The sequence below is a fragment of the Protopterus annectens genome, chromosome 13.part0 (genome assembly GCF_019279795.1).
Source record: "Protopterus annectens isolate FY-2018-M chromosome 13.part0, PAN1.0, whole genome shotgun sequence".
NCBI lineage: Eukaryota > Metazoa > Chordata > Ceratodontiformes > Protopteridae > Protopterus > Protopterus annectens.
Window position 1 is genome coordinate 268,116,771 of NC_056747.1, and position 21,679 is coordinate 268,138,449.

Genomic DNA, 21,679 nt, shown 5'->3' on the forward strand with positions numbered 1-21,679 from the left:
CAGAAAAAAGGAGGTCACTGTCCCACTGTACTCATCCCTCATTAGACCCATTATAGAGTATAATGCCCCATTTGGTATGTACCTCACAAGACATCTGCAACAGCTGGAAAGGCCACAGAAATACGTCACTAAAAGAATCACAGGCCTAAAGTAGATGCCATATGCTGACCGTCTAAAAAAACTCCAGCTATACTCTGTGGCATATCGTCTACTCAGAGGCGAGCTCTGCTTAACATACAAGGCCATGTCAAACCCTGAGCTGTTGGACATGCTCCACTTAAAGAAATCCCAATCCCTCAGAGCCACAAGCTCCAGGGATTTAAACCTTATCATCACAATGAACATAACTTGCTGGAGGGATAGGTTCCTGACCAAGAGACTCCCCATACTCTGGAACAGACTGCCCATACATGTCAAGCAGAGCGCCTCATTGGCCCTCTTCAAAAGGAACCTTGATGATTGGATGGGAGATAGGGAATTCACTCCTGGGATGATGTCAGTTGCCCTGCTAGACAGGGGCCCAGAGAAGTAAATATTGTGGGAAAAAATTTCCAGGGAATTGTTATGGCTAGGCTTGCATAGGCCTTAGGGCCGATAGCCTAGTACCAACCTATGACAGAGAGGCAGACCTTCAAAATCTGTAGAAAAGTAGGTAATGGAGTCAGTAGTCATCACTGATCAGAGCTGTAACTGTATCATGTGATAGGTCAAGTCCACAATGACCACTGGTGAGGGAAGCCTAACTTTATCTGCATTTTTAACACTAATTCGGGATAAGAATGTCCAGATGAGGAAGTAAGACCCATGACTGACAGATTGTCAGAAAAATTATGAACTGCTGCTTTTAGGGAACATTTATATTTTTTTAGTAGAAATTATTCCTTTTAAAGTTTTTTAAAAGATTTAAAAGAAGTGGAATCAGAAGATACTGGAAAATAATAAATAACATTGCTTGTGAATGACAAAACACTTCTTGACAAATAAGAAAACTCTCAAGAGACTTCTTGCATCTTTGTCTGTTTTTGATATTAGATATTAAACATATGTAACACAGTCCATTGTCATGGCAAGAGGTCAAGTAATATTTGTATGTAATGTACCCTTCATTGGGTGGAATGGTGTAACCATAAATATAGTTAGAAATTAAAGGCACTGATGTCACAGGTCGTACAATGAGTGGGCATATGCCAAAAAGATAAAGAAAAAAAAAGTTTCTATCAAAGGAAAGGAAAGTTTCTTTCACTCATGGCAGAAGAGATTAATAAAAGAATACAGGATAGTCAACTATCACACATAAGAATACCTTCACCACAAAAACTCATTACATAAAATGAGAGAACAGCCAGAGGCCATTGATTCTGAGTGAATGCTTTTTTGTATGCCTACTGTCAAAATCTAAAACTCATAACTGCCAGTCCCAAAAGTATGATAAAAAGGTGAAAGTAAATGAGAGCAGCAAATGTCAGCAGTCACTGCTGTCCTTTAAAATTGTTTTTTTACAGGTGGCAAGTCCCCTATAACTCACCCAATGTGTGTGTGTGTGGGGGGGGGGGGGGTGCACCTGCACTGCTCATTATACCAACACCAAGAGCACCATACCTCAGAGCAAAGGGAATACGCTCAGGCACACTTATCGTAGATTACGTAAAAGTCCATCTTTTTGCATGTTCAGTCTCAGTACACACATACGAGTCTCAGAAGATAAAGCAGAAACCATTCATGCAGGAAAAAGTTCTGCAAAGAGCTAACTGTATGGTATGTGACAGGAAAGGGGTGCTAGCAGTCAGGGAAAATTTTATGTGATGAGTGGTTCTATCACTTGTAGCTAGTCCTACTGATTATTAAAGATGGACTTTTTCCTATCAGATCAAGTTTGTATACCCATGTTCTTAACTATAGATTTGATAATCATTCATTTTACATATGAAACAGTCTGCTTTGGTTATAGACTATGAAGTAAACGAACTATGCCATAAGATAAAGCTGTAAAACCTTTGTAATGAGCTTCACTATTACATACTTTGATTTGGTCACAAAATAATATACAGAAGATGCACGACATAATAATGTCCTACTATGTTCTATGGCTATCTGTGCTGTGACTTAAAGTTTTCTCATGATATCTTGCACACTTTGTAATCATCACCAACATCAACCCTCTTTTTTCCATTTTTTTTTTACATGGGAGAGTATGTCATGTTAACTGTCGCCATCTCTCTCGATTCAATGCCACACTCCTGTCTTCTTCTACACTCATGCCTGATTGTCACAGATGTTCTCTCACACAATCCATCCATCTTTTTGCTGGATGCACTTGTTTCCTCTTAGCTTTTCCTGTTTGTTCCAGATCTTCTTCACCAGGAGTTATATGAAACCAAGGCCAGTTTAAAATGATGCACACAGCATTTACATAAACAAAAAACTATTATTTTTCCATTAAAAAAGGCATATCAAAAATGGTGTATACAAACACAGCACTTCTGAATCTTATCTTGGAATACAGTGATAGACTTGTTTGTGCCCTGTTGCAATCACCTATACATTTATAAATTATTCTGGATGGTTTTCTGAAATATGCTTCAGCTAAATGTATCAGAAATTTTGGAAAATAAATATTGAAAATAACTTCCATATGCAAGAAAGCTCACAAAGTATGTTAAAAAGTTTGTCATTACATTTCATGAGAAGATATGAAAGTGAGAGGTGCTACAGTATTCCTTTAGCTGTATCTCATGCTACAGTTGTCACACAGCACATGTGAGACACTCTCAGTAAAGTCACAACCTGTTATACATTACTTCTTATGAAGAATATAGAGATAGCTACCATACTAGGTATATTAAATGTAAAATATTTTACCATCTTAAGAGAGCAGACATGTCCCAAGAAGATTATGATAACATCTTAAGTACCCAGGCAAGCAGTTTGGTTTATCCAGAAGACGTGAATATACACTTGCTGGAGCAAAAAGGCTATGTAAAGCTGACCCATTGTTCTGACTAGCTACCAATGTGGATCGCACATTCTAGTCACAAAACCCATTAAACAGTGAAAAGATCCTTAAAGTTGATTCAGGGATGCCATGCCTCATCATGATAAATGCAGTGTAATCAGTGTCTAGGTAACAAGCAGTGTAATATTAGCAATAAGTGTCAAAGTTTAAACATTTCAAATATATTTTAATCTGTTGACTTTTGGAAGGAGCTATGGTACTCATCAGAAATACTTACAGGTCACTGGCGATGGAGGAGTTCCTTGACATAGCCTTTGGAGAGAGATCATAATCACTGTCAGAGCGGTACAGGAAAGACTCTCTGCGCTGGCTGTGTGGAAAGTTTCCCTGCAGGATGAGAGCAGAGCCTGGACTGGCCTGGGGATCGAGCGGACTTCTTCCAACAGACAGGCCATTTTCCACATCAAAACTGTAAAAGTATAAGAAAAAAAATCAATGTTACACATTGCAAAAAATTCAAAAATATAATTCAATTTATCAATATATAGTACACAAGACTTTAATGAACTTATTTCTGCATTTTATGGTAAATAAGTCTTTGGAAAATGATAGTTAATCAATTTGCTTCAGAACCAATCATTCAACACCCAATCTGCATTTCTCAAAAAAATAATTGGAATAAATGGTTTACAGAACTGTTTCTATAGTCTGTTTCATTGCCACTGTAAACAGTGTACAACACTAAAACCACTGCATGGAACCATTTCCACTCATGGTTTGCTCTCTAAACAAGGATTTTTCAAGTCTGTGAAAGAATGTAAGCTCATTTTTATGTGCAGAAATAACATCGTCTCCACAACCGTTTGACTTATTTCTATAGCCTTCTAAATTATACTCACCAGAACCATCCAATTTCAAGACATCCCAAAGGTTCAGGTCACAAGACTTATGACAGCCAACAATTACAATGTCTCACTATAACTTCAAGTTTATTCTGCTGAAGCAAATTCACCTACTAGGCTTTTAGAAGGGAAACATTTTTTCAGATATTTGAAATTCTCCTGAAGTATAAATTGCCATACAACACTTGAATACATCAGAATCAAACCTCAAATTATCAATCATACCGAACTCTCTTAGAACACAACTACAAAAGATGGGTTATCAAAGTTCAACGTTATCATGGGAATTTATGATTCTACATGTTCCTCCAAGAGAGCTCTCTAGGTCACAAACTATAATATGTATGAATATTTTTTTGTTGATGAAGTTATATATAGCTACAAATTGGTTAGAACTAGACAAGACATCATGGGATAATTTCAAGCTTGTGGCTATAAAGCATATATTAGCACATAAATTACTCCTGAAGCAAAGTAACAAAAATATTAATAATCCGAAAATATGGGAAAAGGTTTTTAACATTATATTAGCATAATACTGTTATTAGAAATATATTAAAGTTTGGATGTATATGTGGAGGAAACAATGTTTTGAAAACATATATGATATGTATGGACGCAAAGTACTTCTACAAATGTTTAGGCTTTGTTTTTCTTCCCTGGTGTCTTTTTTTTTTTTTTTGGAATAATGACGATTTTTATATGGAAGCATTTCATGTAGATATTGTATTTAGTTTTGATAATAATAGTAGTGAATTATGTGTGTGATTTTATTGTATTTTGAAAATATATATCAATAAAAATTTATTATGGAAAAAAAAAATTATCAATCATACCATTTAAAAATACGTTTACAACAAACCAGACAAAATGTAATAAAACAAAATAATAATTTTTTTTCAGGAGGCTTCACTCTCCTGCATCACCACACCACTTCAAACTAATTTTACAAACTGCAAGGTCAACTACCCAACACAGAAAAGTAACACTTTGTTTTCTAGGAAAATCGAGCATTTTTCTAGGAAAATCGAGCATTTCTTTTAGTAATGAAATATTAGAAATTCAAACACTTGGCTTTCATGGCAGAGTTGGGGGGGATGGGGTACATCCCCATAATCAGGGGAAAAACCCGCCTTTTTATATTCTTCATTTTTTTCTTGCGTAAGTTGGTTTCTGTTTAAATACACACACATATCATGACTATGGAAAACGTGATGTTTGAAGATGACTATACATTCCTAGTAGAATATCAAGGGGTTGTAAAAACAGTTACTCAGGATGTTTTGCATGTTTCACAGAGATTTCAGGCCTACAATGCAATCAGTCTAACATGACGCAACAAGGGGGAGCTCTGAGGTGTCTCACATGATGACAGAAATCTCAAGCCTATGGTGTATTCAAGTCGAATATGCTGAAAGTCCCTGTAGTAGAAGGTCTGAGGACAAAGGATCCTGAGTTACATGGTGGGAATATTTGGGGTATCAAACTATTGGCAGGTGAAAATGAGTGGAACCAGATGTGTTACTGTAATAAATATAGATGAAGTTAGTGTGAAAGTTAAAGACACAGTATTCAGCCTGGAATAAAGTGCTGGGGAGAAGGTGAAAGGTGACAGAACCCAACATAAAAGGGATGGAAGGAACTGGAAGCTGCCAGAAATGAGTCAGGCCTAAGAGATGGGTAGGGAGAATTTACAACTATGTGGCAGAGTGTACAACAGTTCCTGCCACAGCTGTGTTAAAGATCCAGAGGGAAGGGAAGGAAATTGAAATGTTGAAGATTTGTAGATGAATGGAGTGCACAGAATCTGTATGTGACCAAGAAAGAAGAGAGAGCACAAATAATGGTATATCTCTGCAGCCTAAGCTGGTGGGTAGAAATGCTTATAGGGACAGAGGTGCTGCCAAAAGAAAGCTGTCAGCTACCTTTATTGGGGGGAATGTGACGGAACAATAATTAATAGGATAATCTCATTGGAAAGAATGCATACTGGACACTATCTTTTTGGAGGAGGTAAGTTAAAAAATGAAAAGCAGAGATTGAGTGACCTTTTTATTACTTGCCAGCTGAGTTGCCACTTTCACAGCTAAGTACTGGAAACTCACTGGGAAGGAGGAGGCACTAAGGATAGAGCAATAAAACAAAATTACACTAATAGTTAATTAGGAAACACAGACAGAAAGGTGTCTCAACAGTACAGCTCTGGAATGGAGAACAGAATACTGCAAGGCAAAGGAATGGATAAGGAATTACATATGAAAGGGGATCAGAAAATAATAATTCTCCGCCAGGGGGTTGTATAAGTTAAGCAGCCATATTTCTCAATCCCATTTAATGGTCAAAACTTATATGTGCATTTATGTGTCTTAATGTGAATAAAATTAGAGATGCTAAAACAATTCTGCCTGAATGTTTTTTTATTTTTATTTAGATTTATTGCTATGGAATGCACATGTATGAATATTAATAAATATAATGGGAAAAATCAGCACAGAGCTTAATGCCAGCATCAGCCCAACCTATAGAAGCATGCTCTCTTACAACTACTCAACCATCTTCTACTACAGAATGGACAAACTGCCCAAATCCAGCAAGGGAGCAGACAAGGCTAAGAGCTCAAAGATAAGAAAGCAGAGACCTTCTCATCACTGAGTGACCAAGCAACTTGGAAAGACCAAAAGAAACAATTCTAGGCCAAGAAGAATACTCTCAGGACTCAAATACATAGTCCTTGTTTACTTATTCAATGTCCACAGGACAGGCGAGTAATGGAGAAAAAAGAAAGCTACAGGTTGTAACCAAATGATCTTTCCCAAAAGTGAGTGTCAGGATACACATTTTTGACTGACCTTGATCCCAAGCATAAAGAGTGAGCAGGTTGTTTCCTGCCAGAGGATCAAAACCCAGCATGATAGGGATCAGAGCCCAATGATGAGAACACAGACTAGGAACTACAGACAAAAGAGGGCATAGCCCTGGGCTTTCAGTCTTTTTCATTTTGCTCTTCACCCTTGCTTGAATTATGCAGAGCAGCTACCCAGCAAGTCATTATGCCTGAAACAGATGTGATAAAGCAGTTCAGAGGTGTGAACAACTGATTTGTGATCCTGAAACTTCAAGGTGTACTGAAAACAAAACTTCAATGAATGCTAAGAGTTTGAAGGGTCTCATGCCACTTGTGCAGGGGACCTTTCATAGGGCCTCATACCACCAATGCAGGAGGCCTTTCAAAGGTCCTCATACCACCAGTGCAAGGGGCATTTCAAAGGCCCTCATACTACCAGTGCAAGCGGACTTTCAAAGGTCCTCATACCACCAGTGTAGGGAGCTTTTCAAAGGCCCTCATATCATCAGTGTAAGGGGCCTTTCAAAAGCTCTTATAACACTAGTGCAGGGGGCCTTTCAAAGGCCCTCATACCATTAGTGTAAGGAGATTTTCAAAGTTCCTCAATACACCAGTGTAAGGAGCTTTTTAAAGGTCCTTATACCAGCAATGTAGGGAGGGCCTTTCCAGGGCCTGATACCACCAGTGCAGGGAACCTTTCAAAGGTCCTCATAACACCAGAGTAGGGAGACCTTTCAAAGGCCTTCATATCATCAGTGCAGGGCAACTTTCAAAGGCCTTCATACCACCAGTGCAGTGGGCCTTTCAAAGGCCTTCATACCACCAGTGTAAGGAGCTTTTCAAAGGTTCTCATATCATCAGTGTAGGGGGCCTTTCAAAGGCCTTCATACCATCCAGTGTAGGGGGGGACCTTGAAATGCCCCCATATCATCACTGTAGGGGACCTTTCAAAGGCCCTCATACCACCAGTGCAGGAGGGCTTTCTTCCTGCATCCCATACTTACTTAACCATCATTACCCAAGAGTTTTACAGTTCATGAGTAAGAGTTATTATCCTCTATCGTTCACAGCCATAAAAATACATTGCAATCTCAGGCTCTCAAAAGAGCTCTCTCTACCTGCAGCCTGCAAACATAAATAGATTTTGAATTATACTAGGACGCCTCTGTTGCTTATTATTGCTGGGCACACACAAGTCTGAAGCACTAACATGTGGTAAACCTCTGCTATTGTCCTTTATTCCCAAACATGGAATGTGGCTAATATGGTGAGGGTGGTACATCATGCCTTTGTTCTTGTTATGAAGAGTAATTCTGCTGTTTTACATTTTTTAGGAGGGAAGGGAGTAACAAAAATATACACAAAGTAGAAATGAGCTTGCTAAACACAAGATGGCTCTGTTTGATTCTGACAGTTTGCATTCCAAAATCAAATTAACTTCATTACTTGGTGCAAAAAAGAAAAAATTAACTTAATTATTTGGTGCAGTCCAACTAATTTTGTTGCAGCTAAGTTGATTACGACCCTTATCTGCTTTTAGCTTTGTTGTTGCTAAACTGGCTATAACTATCATGTCACAAACACAAAATTTGAAACTACAAAACTTGTTTAAAATGACAGCTAAATGCTTCCAGTGTTATCTATGTGGTTTCCAGGCACACTAAAACAAAATATTTATAAACTGCATTCATACCATTACAATTAAAACTGCAAGGAAACTATTCTTAAATAATGACTGCAAGCTTAAAGATAATAATGGCTGTGCATGCTTGAAACTGATATCAAGTTTATCTGGAACTTGAATGGTTACAGATGATTAAGCTGGAATAGCTACACAACAGTCAAACATAGCAAAATAGTCACTGATAAGAGAAAACTGTAAAGATGGCAATATAACAGCAGCATGGTGAATTGTACAGTTATTAATTTAAACAGAATTGCATAACTTGTCAGATGCGTTAGTTCAATGAATAAGGCAAACGTAGGGTGTAGACAATGCTGCAAACACTAGTTATGTGTACACAAGATAATACACTTTGAGACAATATTTAAATAATTGGTACTACTTATACTTAGCAAAAATGAAAACAATTTCACACAGTTACACACCTACAAGTGTTAGCAGAAGCCCAAAGATTGCCTTAGTTTGCCTGAAAGTCATGCACAGCACTCTGCAACTGCCTCCTAGCTGCTCCGCCTTCATTTTCTACTCATCCACTCTCTAGACTTATTATACTCTGCCCTTTTGTTACATCCTTTTATGTTCTTGCTTCCTAAATCTGTAGTTTTCCATTCTTTTTCTTCTTTCATTACCTTATTCTGACCTCTTCTGTCTTATTCTGATGATTCACCTCCTCTCCATCTTTCCACCTCAGTTTAAAGGTATCACCACTCATGCATACATTTTTATTCTGTTTGTCAGAACTGCAGCACCCTGTAGGCTAAAGATGAACCTGAGTCTCCCAGAGGTTTCTGTCTCAGAATTTTTACCAGCACAAACTACTCTGAATCCTTGTTGCCTTCCTCAGTCTCTCAACCAGCATTTATAGTACTCTACCCTTTCCTTTACACTTCTGCTGGCTTTAAGCCTCAGCAGAAACAGGGCAGCATACTGTCTTATCTCCCTACACCCACCTCTTTAAGGATACCTTGTTTTAAAGATTCACTTACCAAGTCAGTATTCCCATACATTTTATAATAGGTAGGCATTCCCCACTTGCTATAACCCTTTTTTGATACCTATTTTGTCCCAGTAAGTGTTAACTCAGGAACTGTCTCTGAATCCTTTTTGGTTCCCCTCTTCTCAGCTAAGCCCTCTGCTAATACAGTCTCCATCACCATCACCACTTTGTCTAGACTGTGTTGAGCCTGCTCCTAACACCCAACTTTGTTTTCAGTTCCTCTTTCAGCCTAACAACCTCCTGGCTGTTTCTCTTGGTTCCCTATGACAAGTGCAAGAACCACAACTGTGATCCCCACTACTATAAAAAGCAAATGTCAATTCTGGGTCAAACCCACTGAGTTCCAAAACTGTCTCCAACACTGCACCCTCCCCATAAGGGCCCCTGCTAATTGTCTATACTGAATCTGAGATTTCTGTATTTCAAAGTAAAAGAAAGACTATAAGACACTACAACCTCATACATACATTATATATATCACGATGGCCCTGAAACATGGACTGAAGCTCCAAAGGCAGTGGTGTCTCCATATTCATAAATGATATGCATACCTCCAGACTAGTGGCCCAGCATAATGCATCTGAGATACTTCAGGTGCAACTAACATTAGGTAAGACTGCAATCCAGGTCATAGTCTGCTATAGGTCCCCAACCATGTCCTTAGACTCTCACTCCATGTTCATAAGCACCCTGGAATCTATCAAGGTCCAACCCAACACTCTCATACTAGTAGACTTCAGCTACCCCTCCATCAACTAGGAAAACTACTCAAGCACCAATGCACTGGCCCAACACTTCCTGGAATTCATCAATTCCAATGCCCTGGACCAACTCATTCTTACCCCCACTAGAGGAAGCAACATCCTTGACCTGGTTATTACTAACATGGACAACTGTTGCTCTACACCAATAGTAAATTCCTCCCTGGTTAGATCTGACCACAAACTAATCACCATGGAAATCCACATCTCGCCCACACCCCCTGCAAAGGTATCCACTATGAAAAACGTCTCCATAGCCAACTTTGGACTCCGAAAAACAGAGGTGGCTAACTTTACGGCACTCATGCAAATGGAAAATAGATGCATGACTGTTGAATCATACACCAATGCACTGTATGAACACGTACATAAATGCATGAAACTATCCATACCCAACACAACCAAGAAGCTTTCCTCCAAAAAACGTAAGCCAGTCTGGTGGTCCCCTGCCATTAATAAACTCTACAACAGAAGGAAGAAACTGTTGCAGAAAAAGGTGAAGTCCCAAGACTGGAAAAATTCCCTTATTAACCTCAACAAAAAGTTGAGATCCCTCATCAAACTCTCCAAAGTCAACTATGAAGACAGAATTGCGGCAGACACTAAAAACAACCATAAAGCCTTCTTTAGTTATATCAATAATCTCCATGGCAATACCCCAAAATGCTCTGAGTTACTGCAATGGTACCTCCTATACTGTGCCAACAGATACTGCCATCATACTGGCCAACAGATTCAGTACCGACTTTATCCCTCCCCCCCCCCCCTAAATGACCAATCTCAATACCAGAAGAATGCCAGGCACCCTGCATTACTGCAGCACAGGTTAAAGCTGCAATGTCTAAGGCGAAGAATACAGCTTCCATGGGACCCGACAATATCCCTGGCTCTGTTCTACATGAATTGCAAAATGAACTGGCACCACATCTCTGTGCTCTATTCACTCTCAGCCTCACCTCAGGCTTTGTTCCTACTGAATGGTGCACTGTTACAGTCATCCCTCTCCATAAAGGACGAGCGAGTACAGACCCAGGAAATTATCGCCCCATTAGCCTGAGGAGTCTGATATGTAAGGCTATGGAGCGCATCATCATGGACCTAATTAACAAGGATATAGGGAATCTCCAAACTCTAGATCCCAGGCAATTTGGTTTTGTGAAAGGTAGATCATGCCTGCTCAATCTGGTTGACTTCTTTGAGTCAGTCAACAGAGTGGTGGATGAAGGTAAGGCAGTTCATACAGCCTACCTCAATCTGGCCAAGGCCTTTGATACCATTCCTCGCTCATGAATTACTGATAAACTCATCAAACTAGGCATCAACTCCTGTATCATTATGTGGGTTGCAAATTGGTTCACAGATAGAACACACAGTGTGAAAGTAGCGGACTCCAAGTCAGACTGCCGACCAGTCACAAGTCGAGTCCCAGAGAGATTGGTCCTGGGTCCTCTGTTTGTCATCTACTTCTCAGAAGTCCAGGCCAACACAGAGGAACTCTGACTGACCAAATTTGCAGACAACTGCAAGCTGAGAGCCATTATTAACTCACCAAGTGATGCAGACATCCTACAGAAAGTCCTAACTTCGACCAATGACTGGTGTCGAAACCATGGCCTTAAGCTTAATGCCAAAAAATGCGCTGTCGATGGGAGCCCACTGAACACTGAAGGTGTTATAAGAGATCTGGGGGGCACAGGTTGACAGCAACCTCTCCTTTGACAACCACATTACCACTGTGGTCAGAAAGTCCTTCTATGTGACACATCCCATCACTAAGGGTTTTGCATCCAGGAAGAAAGAGGTCATCATTTCTCTCTAATCTTCCCTCATTAGACTAATCATAGAGTATAATGCCCCATTTGGCATGTACCTCACTAGACACCTGCAACAGCTGGAGAGGCCACCAAAGTACCTCACGAAGAGGATCCTAGGCCTTAAACACATGTCCTACATGAACAGACTCAAAAATCTCCAGCTATTCTCTGTCTCATATCATCTACTAAGAGGTGATCTCTGCTTGACTTACAAAGCCATGTCTGACCCAGCTCTGTTAGAAATGCTACATCTAAAGAAATCCCAATCCCTTCACACCACAAGCTCCAGAGGCCTCAATCTCATTACTACAATCAACAGAACGTGCTGGAGGGACAGATTCATAACGCAGAGACTGCCCATGCTCTGGAATAGACTTCCCATACATGTCAAGCAGAGCACCTCACTAGCCCTCTTCAAGAGAAATCTTGATCAGTGGATGTGAAATAGAAAGTTCACCCAGAGGATCACTCCAGTGGCACTACTTGATAGAGGCACTGGGAGCTAATGACAGGCAGCACAATGCTAGGGCACTTCTATGGGCTAGGCTTGTAAAGGCCCCAGGGCCATTAGCCTAGTACACACCTATGAACGACTTTTGGTTACAGTCTCTGTGTTCTAAGAGTAGTAGTAATAGCAGTAGTGAAAGTTATTCATGGTGTAATGATTCAAGTAGAGGAGGGCAAAAAGTTTGTGATAAGCAATAGGAAGTGTCTGCTTTTACTTGAGGTCTTAACCTGGTATCATTCTTGCACCTAGGAATAATAGTCCCCTCTTCTGAGGATTTCGTTTACTCTTTCTTCATTTCTTACTCCTGGATGCTATGCCCTTCCTCATCCTCCTCCTACTTCTAATTCTGCCTTGCACCAAAGTTCACCCACCATTACTTATTTAGTCCACCATTCTGCCTTCTCGGCTCCATATAACTTTACTCTTTCTTTTTCCTGCTTCTTTTATATTCTGCCCTTGACCTTTACTCTTTCCTCTTACTAACCTTCATAGCAGCTCTCTTTTTCCACTGCCTCTGCCATGGTATCTTATCAATAACCTCCTGACTTTGTTCCTCTGTCTCCTGGCTTCTACTGCTTCCTCATTCCTTGTCATTTCTCTGCATTGCTCTCCCCGGTTGAGATGGCATCCCATTAATAGGTTACTAAATTCACAGGTAGTTAGTAGGCATGTAATCCAGGAGGCCATTGAAAAGTCTATCCAAATTTAACAACTGCCCCAGCACACTTTCTAGTTAAGGACTTGCTCAAAGTCACACAGTAGGCAAGTGGAGGCTGAAGAAATAAATCTCTGTACTACAAGAAGCAACTTCTTAACATCTCATAGCCATAACACTGCATTAACTGTAAGACAAAGCTGAGTCTGTGCATCACATAACACATCTGAGCCAGAAAAAAAAGCATACTGCAAGGAGTCTGTAGTCTTAGCTTCTTACTCTTCCACTGGTATCACAACTTTAATGTCTGTTGGGATTCACTGCTTTTTTACTGTACAGTGTGAGTCACAGCTGCCTTACTTCTGCCCCACTGGGGCCATAAGCATAGTGAGTGCGCATCTGCCAAGAAGTTTGAAACCACTGACAGAGAGAAGGGCTGAATGGGGAAGAGTCTTTTCATCTAATTCCCAGTTTCACAACATTAAGCATTGTTTTGTACCTGCAGAAGAAAGGGGATAATTAAAGTATGTTTAAAAGTTGACAACATGCATAAACCAGAGACTGTCACATGAAGATTATTAGTACACTTACTCAGAGAGAAAGAAAGGAGTAAATGGGAATTATTTCATTCAAAGTAAATGGGCAGGACAGCCTGAAGGGGGACAGACAAAATGTCCTCTTCCATGGGCATGCCATGTATACTGTGAAGGAGAAAGCTTAGCTATAGAACAAAACCACATCAGTACTACAAAGTAAATAAATAAATAAGTAAAATAACTAATTATTATAATGCCACAGAGATACTAATGCACATAATATCAAAATAACATCACTTAGCTACGTTTTGACTTTATTACTTTATATATTTGTTGCTTCATTTGTTTAGGCTCTTCTCATGCCAACCATCAGATCTCTTTCTGCTTTAATGACTCATTAATTTCCCTCTTGTTGAATGCAGCCATACTAACAGTTGTGTGATGACAGTGGAACTTACAATAAAAGCAGATCTCCTACTGATCACTGTTGCATTATTCATAATGAATAGGTTATCACTGCTGACGTCCAGCTGGGGTGCTAAAACTTTACTTTCCTAGAATCATATGCCTGAAGTGTGTCCTCAACTCATAAGCATAGGGCTACATAGGTGGAAATGCAAGTGTATTTCCACAGACTATTTCTAAGCCTGAAGACCTCTGAGAGTGAGAGAATGGACAGCTAGGAGGGATGAAGCATGAAGTAGTAAGGAGGCCTTTTGTGCTCTAAGATGTGTCCACAGAATAGGAGCAGAGGGAGGAGAAATAGAAAGTGGTGGTGAGATTATGGAAAAGGAATGTAGAGGGGAAGGAATACTGCAGTAGTGATCAGTAGGACATCTACTATTACGGTAAGTTCTTACACAACTGCACTATGTCCTTACCGAAATCACTGTTACAGTATTCATAATGAATGGATGATTCCCAGAGCTGGAGGAGATGTAAGGGTGACTGGTTAGTGTGCTGCAGAACTGTCCAAGAGACCCAAAAGGAGTGACCTAGCAAAAGCACCCTAGACCATGAGAAGGCATCAATCCTGTAGTGTTTAGGGAAGGTGTGTACAGAGGACCAGGTGGCAGCTTCCCCTCTACACAAAGCACCAGATGATGTTATTGCCCTGTTAGAATGAACTCAAGGGCATACGAGCAAGGATTTACCATGCAGAGAATAACAAGAGGATATGGCCTTAGAGATTTAGCTTGCAATAGTTTGTTAGACATTGGCTGGCCCAATGTTGAGTGCATAAAGAAGACAGACAGTTGATCAGATTTTCTAATGGATTTGATTTTATCCAGATAGAATCTTATTTTTTATTTGACATTTATCTGAAAAGTCCAACTGGGATAGTATCCCATTTTCCACTGAGACCTGGGGAGAATATCTCCTCAATGACATAATATGGTTACAGTCAAATACCATTATTACAAAGCCTAATACAGAAAATGACATAATAACCTAGTAAAAATTCAGAATCGGTTCTTACAGTGTGAATCTATACATGCATACTGCAAATATTTAGACAGCTGTAACAAGCTGAAAAAGAACATTGTCAATATATAAAGTATTCACAAGTTACAGTTCATAGAGAAAACATTAAACACAGTGAGTATACTCTTTGGGACAGAAGACTAGATAATATAGCCTAGACAAAAATATATTTGATCTTTGTCTAAGAAATACATTTACGTATTCCTTTTCTTTGAACATTGTTAAAGTAAGCTGAAGGTGGAAGGGAATAGGAACTAGATCAGCCATCACTACCTTGTTTCAGCATTTAAGGATGGATATCAAATTCTTGGTCATTTTAGTTTGGTAATTTATAGTCCTGAATAACAAAGTAAAGGCGGTATAAACCTTTTAAACCCACCTATCCATAGCCCTACAAATCTTGTCTATAATAACGGCACTGGCATTGGGTAGGAGCTTAAAAGGCTTATCAGAAAAGAGAGAGATACTGCAGATGGGTCTGGTACAGGATTTTTAAACAAGAATCTAAGATAGTCAGGGACTTTATGAAAACTGTCTGGCCTTTTGGGAGCAGGAGGCTGCACATCAGGGACAGCAGTGAAATGAATATGCCAGGGAATGATCTGAATAAGAAGCCTCCTCATCTTCAGGAGAGGAATTCACAGCAACATTATGGGGTGGGGGGAGCTGAGAAGAAAAGAATGTCAGCTTCAGGGCCATAATGGCCTCCTTGTACAGGCCTTGAGAAAAGTTTATCCATTCCTTCTCACTAGGAGGAGGAAGGGGGGAGAAGTTACATATTTCATTTTTGGGTGTTCCTTCTTTGGTGTGACGTCATCTGGAATGAAGCATGGTGGTTCAGATCCCTGATGTACCTCAATAAGTTTACTTTGGAACTCCTCCCTTAGTAGTATTCAAGGAATGCCCACTGGACCTACTGAGATAATTATACATGGTTCAGCTTTATCTGTGGATTCCTCAGTTGTAACAGCCTCCAATGCCATACCGGCCACCAACTTTTTCTCAGTAGGGGGCATATGAGATGGAACTGGACATACCAAAATAAGATAACAAAACTGTTGCAGACTTTTCACCTGCTACCACTGAGCTAACATGTACAGTCTTAAAGAAAGACTGCAGAAGTGGATGCAATAGAATCACTTAAGGAAGAAAATCCATACAGTCCACTATTTAAACTGTTTAAAAAATACTTTTTTTATATTCCATTTCTCTGGAAGCAGTAGGAGATGATTAGCCTACCTTGTCTGTCCTTTAAGCTCAATTAACACTCCGCTTCCCCTGCATCCCTGCTTTCCTCCATCATATTTTATCCACCTGTCCACCCCACCCCCTCCCTGCACTATCTTCTTCCTACTTATCCCATGCTGTCTTGCATGCCTCCACAGATTTCCTCTCTAGCACCCATTCCAGTAGTCCATTCCATAGGTCTGCAACCCTCTACATAAAATATGTTTTTTGTCCTGATACAGACAGATGTTGTTCCTTTCAGTTTGCTACCTACATCCCTTCTCCCAACACCTTCCTGTTCACAGTAATCCTTTCAGCCTCTCTTATGTGATATTGTGTACCCACCATCCCCTCCTCTGAACTCTACTGGTTCTCATGAGAAGAGCTCTAGCTCCTCTAGTTTCTGGTCATACTCTTTCCTCTCCTCCCCATGTACCACTTTGGTGGCTTTTCTTGGGACTCTTCCAATAGCCTTGAGTCCCTTCTCCTTACATGGCCTCTAGGACTGCATGTACAAGATATACAAGAACAAGAAAACACAGTTTGAAGGCACATACTGGAAGAGTCAAGAGAGAAACAAAAATACATTTTTGAAGGAAAAAATGTTGGATGACCGAACAGCATTCCTCATGATGTGATGACTTCAAAAGCACTGATAGTATTCAAGAATGAATGGAGCATACATAAGAAAATTGTTATGCTTGTTGGAAGAAAAATGAAATAAGCAGATAGTTAAGTAGGATTCAGAACAAAGGGAAATGAATAAATGAGGCAGAAGACAAGCAGTCAGTATCTCACAATGCAAGATCTAAATCTTTGACATTTGCTACGTACATCACTCCCATTTCTGTTGTACATAGTACTGTATTCTGAAAAGATATTTTAGCTTTTGCATCTATCAACAGATAGTGCTGTTGGAGAGTCTGCCGGACCCCAGCAATTCTGCCTGTCTGATGATTGCATTAGATAAGCATCCTTCATTAGTATAAGACATAAGGTATATACCTGTTACAGCTACTACTGCACCAGGTAAGCAATCCTATATTAGTGCAAGGAGTAGCAACTGCTCCATCTAACAGCTACTACTAAACTAGTCATTTCAAATGTCAGGAAAAGTCGCAAAACACAGTCACTGAACTGCCGAAAAAATGGACTTACATATACTATGTCCAAGATTCCTACCTCCTGGGATATTTCCTTTTCTCTGAGGTATGGTGATCTCGGAGTTAATATGTACAAGTTTTAGTGTGGGGAGGAGGTGCAGGGGGGCTTGCCCCTGTGCAAAAAAGAAGTTTAAAAGAGAAGAAAGATGTTCAACATTTGTTCCTCTATTACAATTGTGGTCTTTTTCCATGTGTCAGCATTTAGAGTGCCATCATTTCAGTAAGGAGTCTATTACAACACTAGATAAGCATCCTTCATGAGTATAAGGTGTATTGCCTTTTCTTGTTAATAATTGGTACTATACCAGATAAGCATCATTTAGCAGTATGTTTGGTACACATTCTTGCTCATAAGGCAACCCTCCTTCAGCAGTATAAGGTATAGCAACTTTTCTTACTGGTAAGTATTACTGCACTATCTAAGCACCCTTAAGCAGTACAAGATGCAGTGCCTTTTACTGTTGATAACTATTAATTACTGCACTAGATAAGCATCCTTCAGCAGTACAAGATGCAGTGCCTTTTACTGTTGATAACTATTAATTACTGCACTAGATAAGCATCCGTCAGCAGTACAAGATGCAGTGCCTTTTACTGTCGATAACTATTAATTACTGCACTAGATAAGCATCCTTCAGCAGTACAAGATGCAGTGCCTTTTACTGTCGATAACTATTAATTACTGCACTAGATAAGCATCCTTCAGCAGTACAAGATGCAGTGCCTTTTACTGTTGATAACTATTAATTACTGCACTAGATAAGCATCCGTCAGCAGTACAAGATGCAGTGCCTTTTACTGTTGATAACTATTAATTACTGCACTAGATAAGCATCCTTCAGCAGTACAAGATGCAGTGCCTTTTACTGTTGATAACTATTAAGTACTGCACTAGATAAGCATCCTTCAGCAGTACAAGATGCAGTGCCTTTTACTGTTGATAACTATTAATTACTGCACTAGATAAGCATCCTTCAGCAGTACAAGATGCAGTGCCTTTTACTGTTGATAACTATTAAGTACTGCACTAGACAAGCATCCTTCAGCAGTACAAGATGCAGTGCCTTTTACTGTTGATAACTATTAATTACTGCACTAGATAAGCATCCTTCAGCAGTACAAGATGCAGTGCCTTTTACTGTTGATAACTATTAATTACTGCACTATCTAAGCATCCTTCAGCAGTATAAGATCCAGTACCTTTTACTGTTGATAACTATTACTGCACTAGATAAGCATCCTTCAGCAGTACAAGATGCAGTGCCTTTTACTGTTGATAACTATTACTGCACTAGATAAGCATCCTTCAGCAGTACAAGATGCAGTGCCTTTTACTGTTGATAACTATTACTGCACAAAATAAGCATCTTTCAGCAGTATAAGATCCAGTACCTTTTACTGTTGATAACTATTAATGCACTAGATAAGCATCCTGACTGTTGATAACTATTACTGCACTAGATAAGCATCCTCAGCAGTACAAGATGCAGTGCCTTTTACTGTTGATAACTATTACTGCACAAAATAAGCATCTTTCAGCAGTATAAGATCCAGTACCTTTTACTGTTGATAACTATTAATGCACTAGATAAGCATCCTTCAGCAGTACAAGATGCAGTGCCTTTTACTGTTGATAACTATTACTGCACTAGATAAGCATCCTTCAGCAGTGTAAAATGCAGTACTTTTTACTGTTGGCAACTATTACTGCACTAGATATGCATCCTTCAGCAGTGTAAGATCCAGTACCTTTTACTGTTGATAACTATTACTGCACTAGATAAGCATCCTTCAGCAGTGTAAGATGCAGTACTTTTTACTGTTGGTAACTATTACTGCACTAGATATGCATCCTTCAGTAGTGTAAGATCCAGTACCTTTTACTGTTGATAACTACTACTGCACTAGATAAGCATCCTTCAGCAGTGTAAGATGCAGTACTTTTTACTGTTGGTAACTATTACTGCACTAGATATGCATCCTTCAGCAGTGTAAGATCCAGTACCTTTTACTATTGATAACTATTACTGCACTAGATAAGCATCCTTCAGCAGTACAAGATGCAGTACCTTTTACTGTTGATAACTATTACTGCACTAGATAAGTATCCTTCAGCAGTGTAAGATGCAGTACTTTTTACTGTTGGTAACTATTACTGCACTAGATATGCATCCTTCAGCAGTGTAAGATCCAGTACCTTTTACTGTTGATAACTATTACTGCACTAGATGAGCATCCTTCAGCAGTATAAGATTCAGTACTTTTTACTGTTGATAACTATTAATGCACTAGATAAGCATCCTTCAGCAGTACAAGATGCAGTACCTTTTACTGTTGATAACTATTACTGCACTAGATAAGCATCCTTCAGCAGTACAAGATGCAGTACCTTTTACTGTTGATAACTATTACTGCACTAGATAAGTATCCTTCAGCAGTGTAAGATGCAGTACTTTTTACTGTTGGTAACTATTACTGCACTAGATATGCATCCTTCAGCAGTGTAAGATCCAGTACCTTTTACTGTTGATAACTATTACTGCACTAGATGAGCATCCTTCAGCAGTATAAGATTCAGTACTTTTTACTGTTGATAACTATTAATGCACTAGATAAGCATCCTTCAGCAGTACAAGATGCAGTGCCTTTTACTGTTGATAACTATTACTGCACTAGATAAGCATCCTTCAGCAGTACAAGATGCAGTGCCTTTTACTGTTGATAACTATTACTGCACTAGATATGCATCCTTCAGCAGTACAAGATGCAGTGCCTTTTACTGTTGATAACTATTAATTACTGCTCTAGATAAGCATCCTTCAGCAGTACAGGATGCAGTGCTTTTACTGTTGATAACTATTAATTACTGCACTAGATAAGCATCCTTCAGCAGTACAAGATGCAGTGCCTTTTACTGTTGATAACTATTAATTACTGCACTAGATAAGCATCCGTCAGCAGTACAAGATGCAGTGCCTTTTACTGTTGATAACTATTAATTACTGCACTAGATAAGCATCCTTCAGCAGTACAAGATGCAGTGCCTTTTACTGTTGATAACTATTAATTACTGCTCTAGATAAGCACCCTTCAGCAGTACAAGATGCAGTGCCTTTTACTGTTGATAACTATTAATTACTGCACTAGATAAGCATCCTTCAGCAGTACAAGATGCAGTGCCTTTTACTGTTGATAACTATTACTGCACTAGATAAGCATCCTTCAGCAGTGTAAGATTCAGTACTTTTTACTGTTGATAACTATTACTGCAATAGATAAGCATCCTTTGGCAGTTTAAGATGCAGTATATTTTACTGCTGATAACTATTACTGCCCTAGATAAGCATCCTTCATCCTGCTGATGACTACTGGTTTACCAGCTAAAGATCATTTTAGCAGTATAAGGTACATACCGTCTTCTGAGGATAGCTGCTATTGAACCAGACATGCATCTTTTAGCACTACTATAAGGTCTGGTATCTGTTTGTAATTAATACTGTTACAGCAACAGGAAAACATTTCCAGCAGTGCAGTATCCATATCATGACAACTAACCCTATACTGGAGAAGCAACCTTCAACAGTGCAAGGTGCAGTACCCATATCAGCTAGTAATTACAATAACTATTCCTACACCAGAGAAGTATCCTTCAGCAGGACAAGGTGCAGTACCTTTTCCTGCTGATGTTTATTACTGTAGCAGTTAAGCATCCTTTAGCAGCATAAGGTATATTACCTCTAACTGCAGTTCATTATTACTGCATTAGATATGCATCCTGTTGCTCATCCAGTCAAGATAAAATATACAAGTCTTTGTGGGTCCATTTCAAGCAGCATTATTATGTACAAACACATCAGGATTGACGTTTAATAACTTTAACTTAGATAAATTTATAAACAAACTAGTTATCACACCCATACATGCTCACTCTCTGACTGCACTCTCAAAATGGCACTGAAGCCAGCACGTGCTAACTATTTATATGCACGTGCTGTCCTTGAAACGTTTCTTACAGGTACAACACACACACACTATTCTATACATCCCTTGACAAAAAAGTACAGCATCTTTTCTTGCTGATAACAACTGCACCAGAAAGGCATCCTTTGGCGGTATTAGCTACACCTTTCACTGTTGTCTATTAATACT

The 21,679-nt window shown here is 39.4% G+C and overlaps 1 protein-coding gene across 2 annotated transcripts in view; it reads right to left on the reverse strand.

The window, feature by feature from the left end:
• Nucleotides 1-21,679, reverse strand: part of LOC122787231 (cAMP-specific 3',5'-cyclic phosphodiesterase 4D-like) — a 1,697,022-nt gene that overhangs the window by 687,991 nt on the left and 987,352 nt on the right. For both annotated transcript variants that reach the window (XM_044053831.1, XM_044053830.1), the window contains exon 2: nt 3,231-3,422. In XM_044053831.1, the coding sequence (XP_043909766.1) occupies nt 3,231-3,422 (192 nt within the window). The remainder of the gene's footprint in view (nt 1-3,230; nt 3,423-21,679) is intronic.